This window comes from Notothenia rossii, assembly GCF_949606895.1.
Source record: "Notothenia rossii genome assembly, chromosome: 6".
NCBI classification, from domain to species: Eukaryota; Metazoa; Chordata; class Actinopteri; order Perciformes; family Nototheniidae; genus Notothenia; species Notothenia rossii.
In genome coordinates this window covers 58622348-58640477 of record NC_136909.1, presented here as the reverse complement: position 1 = coordinate 58640477, position 18130 = coordinate 58622348, and the positions used below count along the sequence as shown (strand labels likewise).

Sequence of the window (18130 nt, the reverse complement as noted above, 5' to 3'; positions counted from 1 at the left end):
GTCCTGTCCCGTTGGGGGTACCACCGACTACTCTCCTGCCGGGGGTCCTGCCAACCCTATATCCTGTCCTGTTGGGGGTCCCGCCGACTACTCTCCTCCCGGGGGTCCTGCCAACTCCATATCCTGTCCCGTTGGGGGTCCCGCTGACTACTCTTCTTTCGGGGGTCCTGCCAACCCTGTGTCCTGTGACGTTGGAGGCCCCGCCGTCTCCTGTCCTGCCGAGGGTCCTGCCAACTCCTGTTCCTGTTCCGTTGGGGGTCCCGCCAACAACTCTTCTGCCGGGGGTACTGCCAACCCCTTGTCCTGTTCCGTTGGAGTCCCCGCCATCATCTGTCTCGCCGGGGGTCCTGCCAACTCCTGGTCCTCTTCCGTGGGGGATCCTGCCTATCCCACCGGCTCCGGTTCCTGTCTTGCCGACACCAGGCTCTGCTCGGCCTCTGGAGCTGTCTGGTCTTCGCCCTCGAGTCCGGCCCCCTGAGAGCCGCAGTCTTAACCCTCGATCCCGGCCCCCTGAGAGCCGCGGTCTTCGCCCTCGAGCCCGGCCCCCTGTGAGCCGCATTCTTCGCCCTCGAGCCCGGCCCCCTGAGGGCCACGGCCTTCTCCCTTGAGCCCGGCCCCCTGAGTGCCGCGGTCCTCGCCTTCATGCTCGGCTCCCTGACTTTGCCGGCCGCGGTCCTCGCCCTCATGCTCGGCCCCCTGACTTTCCCAGCCGCGGTCCTCGCCCTCATGCTCGGCCCCCTGACTTCTCCAGCCTTCGCCCCTCCATAACCCCCACCTTGGACTCTGTCTTGCCCCCGGGCCGTCCGCCCGAGTCCCCCTTCTTGGCTTCTGCCTTGCCCCCGGGCCGTCCGCCCGAGATCCCTTCCTGGTCCTGTGCTATGCCCCTGGGCGGTCAGCTCAGTCCCGTCCTCCTGACCCCCTCCACCCACCCTGGTGGCCTAGTGATGCGTCCCTCCTCCGGACCCCCTCCACCCACCCTGCTTGAGGTTTTGGACTTTTGTGGTTTTGTTTTGGGAAGTCTGGGATCTGTCTGTAATGTCACGATCTGTCTGTGTTGTGTTTTGTCTTGTCTAGATTTGTCTTTGGTTTTCTGTCTGCCTTGTGTTTTGTCTTGATTTGTCTGTGGTTCCCTGTCGTTAGTTTCCCTGGTGTGTCTAATTTACCCGATTGTGTTCACCTGGTGTCCCTGTGTTTTCTCCTCCCTCCTCACCTGTGTCTTGTTTGTATGATTAGTCTTGTGTGTATTTAAGTTCTAGTTTTTCTGTCTGTCTGTCGGTTCGTCTTGTGTAATGACTTGGTCTGCGGTGAGTGTTCTGTTCAGTCTTTGTGAATAGTTTAGCCTTGAAATAAAGGAGTTATTGTTGTCACTTTAATCTGCATTTGGGTCCTGCTTCCTACACACACCTTAACATAGGCACTGCATGAAGGACATTCTCTCAACAGTACAATGACTTCTATTTACTGGCGACTACAAAAACTCCTCTGTCTGTCTTAAGTCTGGCACTTTAAGCTTAGAACTTGATGAAAAGTAATAGAGCATATTAAAGTTTACTTCAAAAAGTCATCTTTTTCCCATATCGCCATGCAGTCTCCCTCTCCCTCTCCCTCATGCCTCTTTTAAGATGAAAGCGGTTCAGAGACCAGAATGACTTAAACACAGAGACCAGAGTAATATAGATGCTAGGCTACGGACATATTTAGTATAATGTGGAAAGTAAACTTCTGTGGCTGTACTGGTAAAAGTGACTTTACAGTGGTGCGGGCGTGGAATACATTAAGACCTATCGGTTGGTAACGTTACATAATAAACTGTGTGTGGTTTTGCAGCAGTGAGGCTTAATAACAGCACAGGTTTAGAATTGAGTAAAAAAAATTATGAATCCAACTTGATCAAATGAAAGTCAACTTCAAACTTGTAATGACTTCATTTGGACCTGAGACTTGTTTTAATTGGAAGATACAGTATGTGCCCAAAGATTCAAAATAGCTTCTTTTTTAAACGGTGCTATGACAACATTCTTAATTTCCATATGAACTTTATCCCAGCAATTAAACACTTTGTTGCCAAAGATCCCCTGAACCAATCAAACAGCATTTGATCAGAGGTGCATTTCATCAAATTCAGCACCACCTACTGAGTGCAAATATTGAAAATGATACAAAGTCACGCCCGGTACAACCGGGCAACTGCGTAGTATATGTGGGTCGAAAATTATAAACAGATACAATGGTGTAGGTGCACAGAGAGAAGGAGTGTTTTTAGTTTTGTTTATTATTAATAATCTAAGTTTGTTGGAGAAGAAATACACCAGATAAATCCCTGCCTGCTGTCCTTTATTCACCGCACCTACACCTCCAGTTTAAAATGTTGTCCTCTAGAAAACGCGTGTAATTGAAGTATTTCAACTCCGAAATAGCACCTTAATTAATACTTGTTGAAGACGAAATGAATCAGAATTTCTATCAAAATATGTTTTTACCCTCTAACCCTGCTTCTCTATAGTTTATACTCTCCATTGCATCAGCGCAAAAGAACTCCATTTACATTTGTTCTTTTATTATGCTTTTTAATCATGTAATCCCTTTTTCTGCCATTGTACAGCATTTCATAAGTATTGCTTAAGCAGCAGCTTTGCATTTTACATCATGGTAATAAGGGATTTTTACAAATGTAGCTCACTTCACTGGACCACAGACAGCTGGTTCTGCACATGAGCTCTACACGAATACTGTTTTAATTTTAAGCTCTCACAAAGTCAACTAACCCACAGATAAACAAGGCACAATCTTAATTTAAGGCCTGGGGTTTAAGATACTGGTTATGTTGTACAAGCCCTTTCTGAATCTAGATATATGTTGCAACAATATTTATCCCCTATCCTCCCCAGCTCCATACTATTTCAAATGCATTCTGTGCATACCTGTGATACGTGCAAAATACCCCCATGTCCCCTCTGACTGTAGGATGTATTCAGGGTTGTCAATTAATATATAAGGGACATTAAAACGTATATGCTGAATTTCGACAGCATGCATTAATTACATAAACAGGATTGCTAATGAGTTACAATGCAATGTTATTGAATGAGCTTATCTGCAGTAAACAAAAACTTCCCTGGGACATTCATTTCATTACCCCTACCTCACAGACCTGCTGCACCACCACACCCCTTCCCGCTGCCTCCACTCATCAGAAGCCAACCTCCTATCCATCCCCACCCGCACCAATCACCGGACCTGGAGGGACAGAGCCTTCTCCGTCGCTGCCCCCTCCCTCTGGAACTCACTCCCACAACCCATCAGAGACTGCACCGACCTCACCACCTTCAAAAAATTCACAAAAACTCACCTCTTCAATCTGGCTTTTCATGTGTGATTGTTTTTGTATTATTTGACTTTAACTTTAACTATATATTTATTTGTTGTTCCTTTCTTCTCTATTATTTTTTCTTCACTATTATCTGTAAAGCGTCTTTGAGCACCTGTAAAAGCGCTAACAAATGAAATCTATTATTATTATTATTATTATTAATTATTATTAATTATAATTAGTTTCAGCATTGCAAAAAGTTCTACTTGTAGCTGTGTGCAGTCTGTTTTGGTCCATGTGTTCATGCTTGGCTCCAAATATTACATGCAGAGCTGGAGCTGCGGGAATTAATTGTCAGGAATGTCAGGAAATCTTGTTCTGAATTCATATCTGGAGAAATGTACTTTGCATATTGTAGTTTTTTACTGTGGTGTGCATTTGTACAGAGCAGCTTAGACTTCTTACACTGACAGAATTGAATAAAGAAAGCATAGCATGATGGTAAAGCCCATTGTCAATTACGTAGTTGAGGTGGGAACGAGTCATTGTCTCACAATTAAACCCTAGGTCAAGACTCGCAAGTACAGAGTCTAGACCAAAGTCGTGAACTTTTACTTTTGAGAAGGTCATCTTAAAGTAACAAAGTTCATTTTCAATTACGTTTATTTTGGTGAAATATGCAAGAAATCAAAGTATCTTAAACAATTTAACAAACGTTTAACATTGGAATTAGTGCCCTTGGAGATTTGATAGTAATGCATTGTGGGTATGCAGTGCGGTTGATGCCATACGACAGCTACTCTATTCAATGTTACCTACATTCAGAAAAACTCTGCAGATTGCCATTATAAATAATTATTGGTTAGATATTACAAGGAATGAATGACTCCCACTCACATGGAAGCTTCTCTGGCAGTGCATAACAGAACATAACCTGAAACAATTCAAAGCTTCAATGAATCTATTTTTTGTGTGTTTTCAAAAGAGTTTCAATAATATTTATATATTCAGAGTCCAAAACATTGAGGTCTTTTTCAAAACCAACCGAAGTGATTGAAAAAAGATGCAACACTCCGTGTGTGAATCATGTACTGCAGTCAATGTGGATTATATAGATCTGGTTCTATAAGAGTGCTTTTTGGAGTGGAACGCATCCAAAGACAATTTGCATGCTCCGGTGCATACATGGCAGCATCACCCATCACATATTGATCCAAATTAGGTTTTCCTCCAGTGCAAAGAAAAGGAAAACATGATTGCATGTGAGAAAATACTCTTATAAACTGAATCCATGCCACATGATGAGATGTCAAATTGTTTGTGTCCTAGTTACTCTGTGAGTCGAAGTGATTGACAGTATTGTTCGATCAATAAACAAAGTAAAAAAAAATAAACATTGATTTCAGACAAGCCTTTGTAGCCTTATTTCATTTGACTTTTCATTTTAGTATTGATTCACTAAATATAAAATAAGGTGGCTGAAAACACTTCCATTAGGAGAAACGCGCTGCAGTTTATAACAGGATGCAGATTTAAGATGCAAATGTGCCAAAACACATGCAAATTAAGAGATGTGTTCACCAACGTTACGATACATGCACAGCATTTGGTAAAAACGTAAAAGAAACACTGGGAATACAAAAGACACAGCTGGGGCCGGAGCGCTTGGTGACGTTTGGGGACTATAAAGTTGGCCAACTGTTTCATAACTTTAAGTGTTTTGTCAGTATATCTGAAATGACTAGGTTAGCTACGTTATCTAGCTAGCTTACAGCAAATATGCAATAATTTCGTAATAAATCATGCGATAACATTGTTAAAATAAGCGGATAAAACTTTAATTTTGGAAAATTAGTGGTTTTATATTTACAGCGTTTTCAAAACTGCACCGTGTCTTTCCTAATGGAAGCATTATGGGCCGTTGCAGAGCGTTTGCATAATGTCAACCACGCAAACAGTACTGAAAAGGTACAAATTCTAACAATTAATCAACGTACAAATTTGTCCTGCCATTTTGACTGAATTTTATAGCACAGTTAACATGCATGCAAATGTGTTTCTCATTTGCTCCTTATTTTTATTTGTTTTCTTACAGTAGACACTGTCCATTCTGTTTCAGAAACTGCTATGAAACAGAACTGTAAACAGATTTACTTTTTCTTTCAACATTTATTTGAACAGCAAGTGGAGGCAAAAGTGACTGCACCCAAAACAATAAACCTGCTAGCTAACTAGCCTAAACTCAGTAACAGAATGTGGGCAACACGTTCTTTAGACCCTCCAGAAAAACGCAATTCTGAGATCGCTGAATTTCCCGCATAATCAGCAAAATGCCGCAGATTTTTAAAAGTCCGCATATTTATCAAAAGGTCGCATAATCCCCGCATTTTTCCACACAAAGTTGATAAAAAAAATAAAAAAGTTAACTCGTCTTGACGAGTAGTGATGATGACGCAACGTCATCAGCCCGCGCATCACAGAAGGCAAACACCGTCGTGTGAAGGTGTGGAATTCACACACCAAGATGAACAAATCGAATCCATCACATTTACCCACGAACATTTCAGCTAAAGACCGGGCAAAGCAGTACCCCAATGTCTTGCACGAAAGTGGGGGGAAACTGTTCTGTACCCCGTGCAACTGTGTGTTGGAGCATAAAAGGAAATCGACTGTGAATACCCACTTCGATTCGCTCAAACATTCAAAAATGGTTTCTGCTGCGGACAAGAAAGCCAAGCAACTCACGCTCACAGAGGCTTCAACCTCCAAAACCCTTTCGAGGGTTGCAAGAAACGAGGTGAGTAGCCTACAATATTGAAGCTGGTCAGATAACGAACGAGTAAATGAAAACAGAATGAGGAGGAGGTAGGTGTGTGTGTGTGTGTGTGTGTGTGTGTGTGTGTGTGTGTGTGTGTGTGTGTGTGTGTGTGTGTGTGTGTGTGTGTGTGTGTGTGTGTGTGTGTGTGTGTGTGTGTGTGTGTGATAGCCCAATTGCTTTTACTATAAATAAACATTGAATGTGTCTCATTGAATAGTAAAGGGGTTTAACTTTTATTTGTTCTGTCTTTGTATACATGTTTGTATAAGTATGTGTGTACATGTGTGTGGGTATGTACACACATGTATGTATGTATATGTGGGTATATATTTGAGTATATGGGTACATGTATTACTGTTATTATTATTTATTCCCTTATCTATTAATTTTCTTTTAATAATTATCTTCTACATTACTTTACTTTTACCTATACATGTATCTCTAGCTAGTTATTTAATTTACTAGCTATGACCGGGAGGGGCGGAAAGGGGGAACACAAAAATAAATATTGACTGTATAAATGTAAACTCATTGTGCCTGACTCAATAAAATTAAAAAAGAGGGTTAACGTTAGTGGCAGGTTGTGTGTGAGAGAGAATAAATAAGACAGCCCAATATTTAAAAACAAATCTATTCTTTTTTTGGTAGATTTGTGAGGCCTGGGTCGCCACCTGCACTGCTGTCAACATTCCACTCTCTAAGAGCGACCATCCTGCAATGAGGAAATTCCTCAATGAAAATGTAATCAATGGCGGAGCCATTCCAGGATTTCACCAGCTTCAAGAGAAATACTTGGGAGCAGTATATGAGAAGGAAAAAGAAGAGTTGAAGACTCTTCTTGCAGGAAAACCTGTTGCTGTGATATTTGATGAGACTCCAGATGTAGAGGGGAGATGCGTGCTGAACATCCTGCTTGCACCACTCAAGAAGGATCATTCTGGTCGGATCTTGGCCTACCTTGCAGACACCGTGTTCCTTGAGCAGTGCAATCATTCCACTGTATCTGTGGCTGTCGTGAAGTGCCTACAAGAATACAGCATTCAAAATGAGGATGTGATTGTGTTTGACACAGATAATGCAGCCTACATGAAGAAAGCATTCAAATCTGCTCTGCAGGCGCTGTACCCCAACTCACTGCACATCACGTGCATGGCACACATAATGAACCTCATCGGTAATGCCTTCCGCAAACCTTTTGTTCAGTTGAACAGCTTCATGATGAGTTTCTCCCAGATGTTCTTCAATGCTGGATCACGCAAGAGAAGATATCTCTGCTTCATGACAAACAAGCTGCCAACAAAAAAGGTGACCATGCCTCCAAACCCCTGTGCAACACGGTGGAACTCCTGGTTCTTTGCAGTACAATACCACAGAGAGTACTTTGGACTGTACAAGGAGTTCATCGAGATGGAAACACAGGTAAATAAATGTGTAACTTCACATAACAGTAATTATCCCTTTCTCCACCAGTTAGGCCCCTTACACCTACACACACACAAACATGAATGTGTTAATTATATCAACGTAAAATGTAGTAACATTTAAGCCTTACTGTATGTTTGACCTAATCACTTTCTTTCTCTTTGTGATTTTCATTCACAGGTGTGTGGCAGAAGTGTACCACAGTCAGTGGAGAGACTCCAGGACATGCTTCAAGACCCAAACCTGGCTCAGTCCCTGAATGTGCAGATCAATATCATGGCTGACAAGTGCAAACAGATCCTCAATCTACTAGACATCTTCGAGAGCAGACGCCCAGTGACCACAAAGATCTTCAATTATCTGGAGGATCTGCAGGTGGTCTTTGCTGCCAATAAAGAGATGCAGTATGAGGTATGTGAAGAATACTTCAAGGAGTTTGACCTGCCACGCAGCACGAAGACCGAGATCCACCGCACAGTTGGCGAGGCATACGTCAATGCTGAAGAAAAGCTCACCAAGTACATGTCAGATGGGCAGCCAGCCATAGAGTTTCTCCAGGAGGTCAGGGTGTTTGATCCTCGTCACATCGCATTCCTAGATGACTCTGTAGAAAGCTACAAGGCCATTCCAGTTTTCACTGACGTGCCAAGACATGAATTTAATTCTTATTTCACAGCCCTGGGTCCAGCAGCACTCAGAGCTGCACTGTCTGGCGTGGTGGATTTGGATGTGTTCTGGGATGGCTTACAGGAGAGACTTCCTGTACTGTCTTCCTTGGCCCACCGATACAAAGATGCTGTCTCCAACTCAGCCGATGCTGAACGAAGCAACAGCATCTACAAGCTGGTATTGTCCAGCCGAAGGAGATCAACTACCAACCAAAACCTCAAAGCCTTGGTCTTCTTATGCCATAACCAACGGATCCTCAGTGGAGCGTTTGAGAGGGAGGAGAGGGAGAAGGGAAATGTGATAGAGGGGGAGGATATGGAGGAGTGGGAGGACATGGATATTGAGGGAGAGGGGATGGAGGATGATTAATGATTGGACAGTGACACATACTATGCAGTCGTTTTCAAACACAGTGGACTCTCATTTCATGCAGGAATTAATACAACTTGAGAGTTGTAAGATTGCTCTTGAAAAAATGTTGTTAACCTATGTGTTCATTTGTCATACACTGTGAACTCTTGTTGATGCATTCAGTAGTTAATACAACTTTAAAGTTGTAAGATTGCACTTTTTCTTGTGTGTGTTATTCTAAAAAACCTTACAGTTGTAAGATATTGCACTGTTTTTGTGCACATAGCTTAACTTTACTACAACCTTACAGTTGAGTTGTGAGAGATTATTGCACTTTGTTTTGTTTTGTTAATGCATAGCAATACAGTATTGTGTTACCTAAGTTTTATAGAACCATTCAATGGTCAAGTAGATTTGCCTCATGAGAGATATGTTATTTTCAAAATCCTATGATTTTGGCGAGTTGATGTTCAACAGTTACTCAGTTTCTGTCTTTGAAAATATTATTATAGCATAAACGATGTTCTACCTCACCTTTATAAAGCAGGAAGCATTTATTTTATTTTTTGAAAATGTTGTGACTCAGAAATGTTTAATCCATGCTTAAGTTGAGAAAATAATAAAGAACTAAAACATTACCAGCACTTTCTGTGATGTAGCTTGCTTCTAGTATGCTTGTTTATCATAGCAACTCTTTAAAAGTGCTCCCTTTCATTCAGTAGTAGCCTAGTAACAGGGTGCGGGAGAATAATCACCTTTTTTCCGCTTCCCGCATATTTCACAACTGTTCGCATATTTCGCAACTTTCCGCATATTTCGCAACTTTCCGCATATTTCGCAACTTTCCGCATATTACGCAACTTCCCGCAATTTTCCCGCATAAAATCACATAAAAACCCCGCATTTTTATCGCATAATCAAGGATTTTAGCCCGCATAATCAATGATTTTAGCCCGCATAATTAAGGATTTTGGCCCACGTTTTTCTGGAGGGTCTAGTTCTTCTCCACAGCCGCGCAACCTCTGAGTCAAACGTCACTTCCCCCTTTTCTATCCTACGATTACAGCCACTCCCCCTGAACCCCGTTTCCAGGGAGTGGCCGGAACACTTACAAATGTGGGCCGGTAGGATTTAGGTAAGCAAAAAAAAAAAAAAAGGGAGTGGCTGGAACACTTACAAATGTGGGCCGGTAGGGTTTAGGCAAAAATATATATATATTTGAATTATTATTATTTTATTTTACCGGGAAAACTCCTGGTATTCCCAATGGTCAGTCCGCCCCTGCTCCTGAGGCAGAATTTCATTTAATGGTACAGATATCTCTCTTCCTCGGCCTCTGTTTCCCAGTAAATCTGTGCTGGCATCTGCCCAGGCTCAGTGACCATCATCATGAGGGACACTCCAACATGAAAGGTTGGGTAACACCCCTGCAAAATGAAGCCTGTCTTTCAGCTGTGACTCCAACCACTGGCAATTTTGATTATAAGCTGACTTGAAAAGGGCAGTAGCTAATATAGAAAAGATGTGTCGGGAAGTACTGAGTCACTTCATCTAATTATCTGGCTTTTCTCTCCTTTGTACCCAAGGTATTTATTCTAGACATTCTGGATGAGTCACATAAAAAGCACGTCAACGCTTCCCCCAGTTCATTCTGATCACTCTACCGGATGATGGCAGTGATTTTCAAGATTCGTTAGCAGCCAGACCCTATATTGCAAAATATTTTTTTTTCCCTTTGCAGTGGTTTCGGTGCACAATTGAAACAAGGAAATATTTATTTTGTTACTTTCTCAGGTTTTGATTAAACACTTGTCGGAATGACGGCAAAATGTTTTTCTTTAATTCATAATATTTGCTACATGCATTAAGTGTACCAAGAAAGAACCAATGCCTCTTCTTCAGTAAAATTGAAATCATTATCAGATGTTTGTGACATTAAAACTATGTATTCATAAGTTAAAATTTTCACAAGTTATTAGCTAGTAATGACATCATACTGTTTATTAAAACATGTGCTCTTTCTTAGTTTTGTACAAAAATACTTACAATTGTACGTACTATTTTTAATGCATAAGTGCATTTGCACTGAGACATATACATCACAATGAGCCACATTGTGAACTCAACTTCTAAACCATTACTTGGGTTACTTGATGTTGTGAAATGAATTGAAGTCAGTAATGATTAAGTACAATAAACTACAACGTAGCTAGCTAGCAAGCTAACAGCGGCAAACATCCCTTCTGGAAAGGGCACAGCAGCCATTTGGCACAGCAGCCATTTGGGGTTTTGAGAGAACGCATGTGGAACAGTAGATACTTCTCACATAAGCAATGGCCATCTTGTCTCCGTTACGGAAGTGGCAGGACCAGCCTAATGGTGGTTGCTCTGGAAAAAAGGAGATGTTGGTTTTTACACTATTTAATGAATGTACAGAATTTAATGAATGTACAGAATTGTATAGAATGCACCCCTATACTTTTGTCCATAAGAATCCACCATCAATAATTTAGAAAACTAGCTAACAGCGGTGATTGTCACTTCTGTTGAGGGCACAGCAGTCATGTGAGACTTTAAATAATGCTAACCAATACAATTGTACACAATAGTTATCACAGTCTACAGGGCTTTACTTAGGTATGCCAATTATGGCACAGTAAAGTCATCCATATATTTTTTAAGAAAATATAGCGGGAGTGATATAGCCGAACACTCAGCTAGCAGCTGGCCTCAATACCTCAATGCATTAAGGTAGCTTAGTCTGACGTTGTATCAGTCTTTCCGTGTCTAAACGGATGAATGACCCAACTGCTGGACTTTGCTCACCCAGAAATCCATACAGTCTGATTGAATGAATTGCAGAGTTTGACTTGTTTGAGATTTAATTGGAGACAGCAGTCAGCTGCTACACTTACTTTGTGTCTACTTGAGCAGCCTCCGACTCAAGCTATCTTTCAGAATTAACTTTCACTAGCATCAATTTACCACACTGAAAGTGAATATACAAATCGATATTTTCTGTATCTATTGTTTCATAACCTGCTACACAATTGTTTTTTCTAGATTTTCAAGTTCCTCTTCTTATGAGACAGGGTTAGGGGGGGTTTTCTATGAAAAAATACTCATATACATGTGTATTAGGCAAAATAATTGCATTGGATTTAAGAGAATAATAGGATATATATTTTGTACTAAGGTTTCAGGCATTTCATAAAATGGTGGAAAGTAAAGATCTGTCACTAAACTAATAAGGATATTATGGTTGTTCTAGGCTTTCACAAAACTCTAGCGATGCAAAACTCTAACCTATATGATAGAAATGTTCTCATTGGGGTCATCTCTGACTGCACTTTAGCAGGTGATCGATTTGGATACTTTGTTATCCGGCTATTTAATTTATGGCTTTAGCAGGATTAGACAACCACTGTCCAAACAGATTTAGCTACTCTGTTGTGATTATTAATTTCACAAAACTATATGATACATTATGAGATAAATATCGGATTATCTACCCATCAGTCAAGAGAAAAGATTTGTTAATGAAGATGTTTCGAAATTGTGCCAACAAATACTGTATAAGACTTCATACAACCCTGGGTCTTTGTCATAATCCATCTATAGTCTAAGAACATATAGATACAAAGAGACAGAGTAGAAGAGTCCATTTAAACCAATATGCTTTGCACAAACATAACATGAAAGCATTCCTTCTCAAAGCTAAGTTCAGATGTTTTTAAGGAATCGACTAGTACATTCGGTCACAAATAGCTCTTAAAGAATCACTTATTTGAGGGGGGTGGAATAGAGAAATGGATTATTTCACTTTGTTGTAGATTGATACTTCTATGTTATAAAATATGCTGTTTTAAATGCAGGGCCTTCTAATAAACATTCCTCTTTAATTCAAGTGACTTTACTTCCCTCAGCGCACAACCCAATTCAATCAGTTTCACTTTCTTTCTGGCCCAGCCTCTTTTCAAACCCACCAAGGAAATGTCTCACAGAAACACCAGGGCCTGAACTGATGTTATCTACATGGAGGCCTCTGCTCCCCTGTTTCATCTGTGGGTTTAGAAGTCTCCACTCAGGCTGTGAGTGACTTCAACTTCTCATCATTTCATAAAGTTGTCCATCCCTCTGCCTTAATATTGGGATGAGTCAGCAGTGTTGCCGATCAAACAAACTGTATGAGTGGAAATCTTCAGGCGTGCAATTACAGCAGTAATGACAGTGGTGAAAATGTGGAAGAGACGGAAAAAACATTAAGTTATAACGACGCAGGAGGGTTTGTGTTTAATGGAACAGTTCCAACTTCTTCCAAGAAATATGCTTACCTTTTTTCAGAGAGGTAGATTGGAAGAAAGCTATCACCCTTGTTCGTAATGAAGCTAATGCCAGGAGCACATTATTGTAGGGAAACAGCTACTGTAGTCTAGCTAAATCTAAAGGTAACCATAAAGCTCACTATTGTAGATTTGCTAAATTAGGGGAATTTCTTTCTGCACAGTTGGGAGTCCTGAATTCTTCCCATAGACAATATGACATCAAAGTAGAAGCCCTTCTACAGCTTCAATGGACTGTGAAACTCTGATTTTTCACTCTTTTGGATTATCACTAAATGTTGATTGTATTCCCAAGTGTAACAACAAAGTGATTGATTACAGCTGTGATGTGTGCCTCTTAATCTGGATTAAATATATAGCAACAGCAGCAGAGGCTCATGGGTAACACAGTCTTTAAGACCCCATTTACACGCAAACGCATACGAAACGCAAACGAACCGAATACGATATCAAAAAAGTCTTCCGTTCACACGAGAGAGGAGCGCTGGAGACGCTGTAGTACATATGCTGGGCCTGTAAGTGGTGCTGTACGAAAGAGAAAACTAGCGGATACAACCGTTTGCGTTCTCGTGTAAACAGCACCTAAAGCTGCACACCACGTCAAAATGATGGATCAAATAATTGTACAGCTTTTTATACACGTCTTTGAGTACTCAATTTATGCCATTCTATTCTATATTTTTAATTATGCAGGCAGTTCAATCTCCAAACACAGTGAGCACACATGTTTTAAGCAAGAAATAATTATTGAATCAATATTTTGTGAAAACGTTTTTTTCCTCTCTTCAGATGACTTAATACCCCTCTGCCTCCTCACCATCATTTAGCAAGCTTTCGTAAAATCTACAGGAGAATCCTTTATTTCTATGTTAGGTGACATTCGAGATGCCATTTTTTGTTTGATGCGTGTTATACCAAATATCTCTTATTTATCTAAGAAATGATGACAAATGAGGATAAACTGGACTCAGAATCTACTAAAACATACTGTATGTAACTGCTTGAGAGCTTCTGGAGCACCACCTCTGGGCTTTGGCCACATTTCACATGTAATTATATATATTCTTAGAAAATAAAAGCCTGTGGGGAAACTAGTGGATCTGGAGACACATCTGGACATTGTGAGACAGCCCTAGAGTGGACAATCCCAGAAGGACCATCAGATTGTATTACCGGTGACACATGACTCTGGGCCACCGAGTCAAGGCGACATCCCATGAGACAAAACCACATGTGACACAACTAATGACAATATGCACCTGCACCTGCACCTGCACCTGCGGACGCACCTGGTTCATCTTACATGTCACCTGTTTGAAGTCTGAGTGGAAATTAACCAAAAAGTCACGAGGGCTGCACCTGACGTAATGGATCTACTCCAAATAAATCACAATCAGTCCACTACAGTGACAGAAGGCAACAGCTCAATTGATCTCGCTAGACCACAGCAAACAGTCAATACGCAGGTAAGGAAAAATCAATATAGAGAGAACCAAATGAAAACAAATGCTGTCCAAAAAGGCACAGCTATACTCCAATACTTTAATTTGTTGTTTATTTGTTATTCCTCTACGTTGACCATCAGAGAGGAAATGGAAACACACCACCAGCTCTGGAGTTTTGAAGATAACGGAGAGCCTATCCATTATCTTGACACAACTCATTTATGTAAATCCCGTTCCTCTTCCTTCCCTATAGCCTGCAATGTGAGCGCTCAATCTGAGAGGCAGCTTGCAGTTTGATACACAGACTGAACAAAGATAATCTGCACCAATTAAGTAAGCCTTACAATCTGTACTTACACTGATTACATCATATGGCAGCTATAGTTTGAGAAATGAGAGGAGGACTCGGGAAACTCATCACAAGGCTTCCTGGAGCATTGGCGTTATTTTAATTAGTTATTATCACAGTGGGGTTACAGCATTGCTCGGAGCATTTTCCTGTTGACTTTGACAGCTTTGTATCTAGTGCAGAGGGAGAAGATTGGCCAAAGTAGACACCACTGTTGATAATGACTATCTCATACCCCATATAATGGCTTGTGAATGTCTACAGGCTGCAGTGTTAATCTCTGATACATTCTGCATTTATGTCTCCCAGTAACACACACTTCACCCCCTAGGGCAGGGGTGCCCACACTTTTTTGGCTGGTGAGCTACTTTTGAAAGGACCAGCTAACCGAGGTCTACCAACCAAAAATAAAATCCCAAATTGCAAGGGTTGCTGAATAACACGTTTTATTTTTACATGGGATAACTACAATGGGGCTGCAACAAACGACTAATTTGATTATCGATTAATCTATAGATTAATGAAACGATTAATCGACTATTCGGACTACTACTGTGTGCCTTGCACAATTTCTCAAACGCTCTTATTTAGCCATCAACTTTTAGATTTAGTTTGAGGTTGTTTTAGGCATGTGGAAACTAACAATGAAGACAATAAAGATGAATACTTGATTCAAAAATACATATATTATTAAATTAACTTAACAAATTGTGAACAAAATTAACATTGCTTTTTATTTGAATTAAATAAAAAATATTTCACATCAAAATAAACAACAATGTTTTAACAAATCTTATTAAATAATCTTATGACAGAACTGGAAACAGAATAGCTGAAACTTTAACAAAATAAATAACTCAGTTACCTCTAATCATTAACCCATGTTTGTATAATGTTAGTTAACTCCGTGTGTTGCTGCTAGCATACATAACACCTGACGTGGAAACGTTACTCGTGGATGGGGCCACAGAGCTACTAGAAAGATAGTCGAACCCGGTGCATTCGTCCGTCTGAATGTGGTGCACTTTTGCTAAATGTTTAGACAAATTGCTCGTGTTACCGCCCTTACATGCTAAACACTTTTGGTGACGAGCATTGTCCACCTCAAGACGGGTAACATGTAACCACACCTTGGAGCGCTTCTCTCCACCATCTCCTCCGTGTGTTGCTGCATGTAGCAGATGCGTGTGTGTAAACTGCCCCGCCCCCTTGCAAATTGACGGGGGAGAGAGAGATCTCTTCTGGATTTGAAAGATAGAAAATACACCGACCATAGACGCATTTGTTTGTCTTTTTGCATGTTAGAAACGAGTTGGCGACACTAAGACTAAGAGATAATGTTTGTGTAGCAATAATACATGACCTTTCTCTTTCTCAACTCGCTACTCGGAGGGAAGTCGCTGTCATATGCCTTGTGAACACTCCGATAATGCCTCTCCACGTTACCTTTCTTTGGCAGAGCGACGCTTGCTTTACAAATAAGGCAAATAACCTTTGAATGTGACATCACAAAAAAGATTCTCCCTCCCATTCTGTGTGGAAGTGGTATGTCTTTAGCTTTTTGCTCGTTCCCGCACTCATTTTGTTGTTTGTCTCTCCCGGCACTTGACTGATTTTGTATCGCTTTGCATTCTGGGTTAACAGACTGGAAAGCAATAGGTCGCTTTTTCTGTCAATCAAGTCAACTCCTGAATTAAGTGGCAGGGAGGCCAAGGGAGGAGGGATCAAAACCTGTTTTGTCTATTTTAACGGAGCTGGATTTTTTTTAATTTATGAATGACTCGCGATCTACCAGCATTGCCCCCGCGGTCGACCGGTCGACCGCGGTCGACGTACTGGGCACCTCTGCCCTAGGGTCTCCATTAAATGAATTCCTGACCTTCACCTTTATGTCACTTTATTAACTGTCATGCTTAAAAATCCCCCCTGTGCCCAATTAAAGCTTGATGAGCATGTCCACAGTTGGGATACTTGGATGTTGGTGATTATAATGACCAGATGGGGAAATCAATCAACTATTAAGTGGCTCTTGTGGTTTAGCAACAAGTTGTTAACCTCCTAACCCTCATTCACATCGAGAAGGATCAAGCGCTGGTGATGCAACAGAATTTATTTAAAGCAGAACATTTTTGAAGGAAAAAGTATAGATAGACAGACAGAGACACACACACACACACACACACACACACACACACACACACACACACACACACACACACACACACACACACACACACACACACACACACACACACACACACACACACACACACACACACAGGGAAACTGTGATGAAAACTCATCTCTTTAGACTCCACTTCGAGCGATAGAATTACTAACAAAGCACTTATATACTAATAAAGGGCTGGCTTTCTAAATGCCAGTTGAGTAGCACTTGAAATGTTTGGCTCTATGAAACCTGATGTACTTATATGATTCTGTTTTCTTAAAGGTTGTATCTTCCTGGTCGAATGCACTTATTGTAAGTCGCTTTGGATAAAAGCGTCAGCTAAATGCAATGTAATGTAATAATGTAATGTAATGTAATGGAAACCACGTATTTGGCCGTTAAATAACACCGAGATAGCCTGTAAAATGTGACTACGCATGACATTTTTTTTTTATTGTTTCGCGCTTCAAACTAAATCATCCCTCCATGCTTCAAAGTTTGAATCGTGAGTAGACTCATGTTTCCAGTCTGGATGAAATGGCACGCTGCACTCAAAGGCGCAAACATGAACAGGTGCCGTCAGCATTTAAAGGGAAAATCAGCCGCGGTAATAAAGTTAAAATCCGAACTTTACCTGTTATTATCGACCGCCGTGGTGAGCATGTCAGAAATGACAGCTCATCCTGGAATTAAGAGTCCGTGCTGTAAGAATGTGCCCTCAGATCGCCGTGGATGCAACCGTGACTTCCATCCAGGTCCAAAGACAGCACCTGCTGATCCGCGCATACAACTGGTTGTGCTCCGTCAGCAGATTCCCAGTAACTGCTGTGGGCTGGAGGCGCTGCTGCGCAATGACGCACGCCATGGACGCGCAGCTGATTTGGAGTCTGCAAATCTGCCCGAGATAAATGCCCAGAATATCTTTCATGATGATATCGTCTGTAAATAACCCTTTTCTTAACAATATGAAGGACAAGAAGTGAAATGTTATGCCAAATTTAAAATTGTTTTAACAACCCCGAGTAGAGGCATTTAGTCCAAGTGTGCCATCAACAGAACAATTATGAATCAAAGAGATATTAGTAGAATAATGAAATCAGTAGGGATGTAAAACACATGCAGTGTTATCCTTTCATCTTTATTTTTGTTCTTTGATGAAACTGAGCGACATTAATCCTGCCAGTGCACGCTTTACCGCACAGACATTATACTTTCTAATCTGCTTCACAGAGAGAGGAAAAATAGGTTGGTTT

The 18130-nt window shown here is 41.1% G+C and overlaps 2 protein-coding genes across 2 annotated transcripts in view; one reads left to right on the top strand and one right to left on the bottom strand.

Annotated features, from left to right (window-relative positions):
- LOC307044209 (gamma-aminobutyric acid receptor subunit pi-like) overlaps positions 1–17652 on the bottom strand; it is a 241866-nt gene extending 224214 nt beyond the window's left edge. The window contains exon 1 of the mRNA XM_079689285.1: positions 17512–17652. The gene's annotated coding sequence lies outside the window, so the exon portion shown is untranslated. The remainder of the gene's footprint in view (positions 1–17511) is intronic.
- Positions 6747–8588, top strand: LOC307044625 (uncharacterized protein; the record flags this gene model as incomplete). Its single annotated transcript, XM_079689936.1, has 2 exons — positions 6747–7547; positions 7731–8588. Exons 1-2 carry the CDS (start codon positions 6846–6848, stop codon positions 8586–8588), a joined length of 1560 nt encoding a protein of 519 aa, XP_079546062.1. The 5' UTR covers positions 6747–6845.
- Positions 17653–18130: the final 478 nt, after the last annotated feature.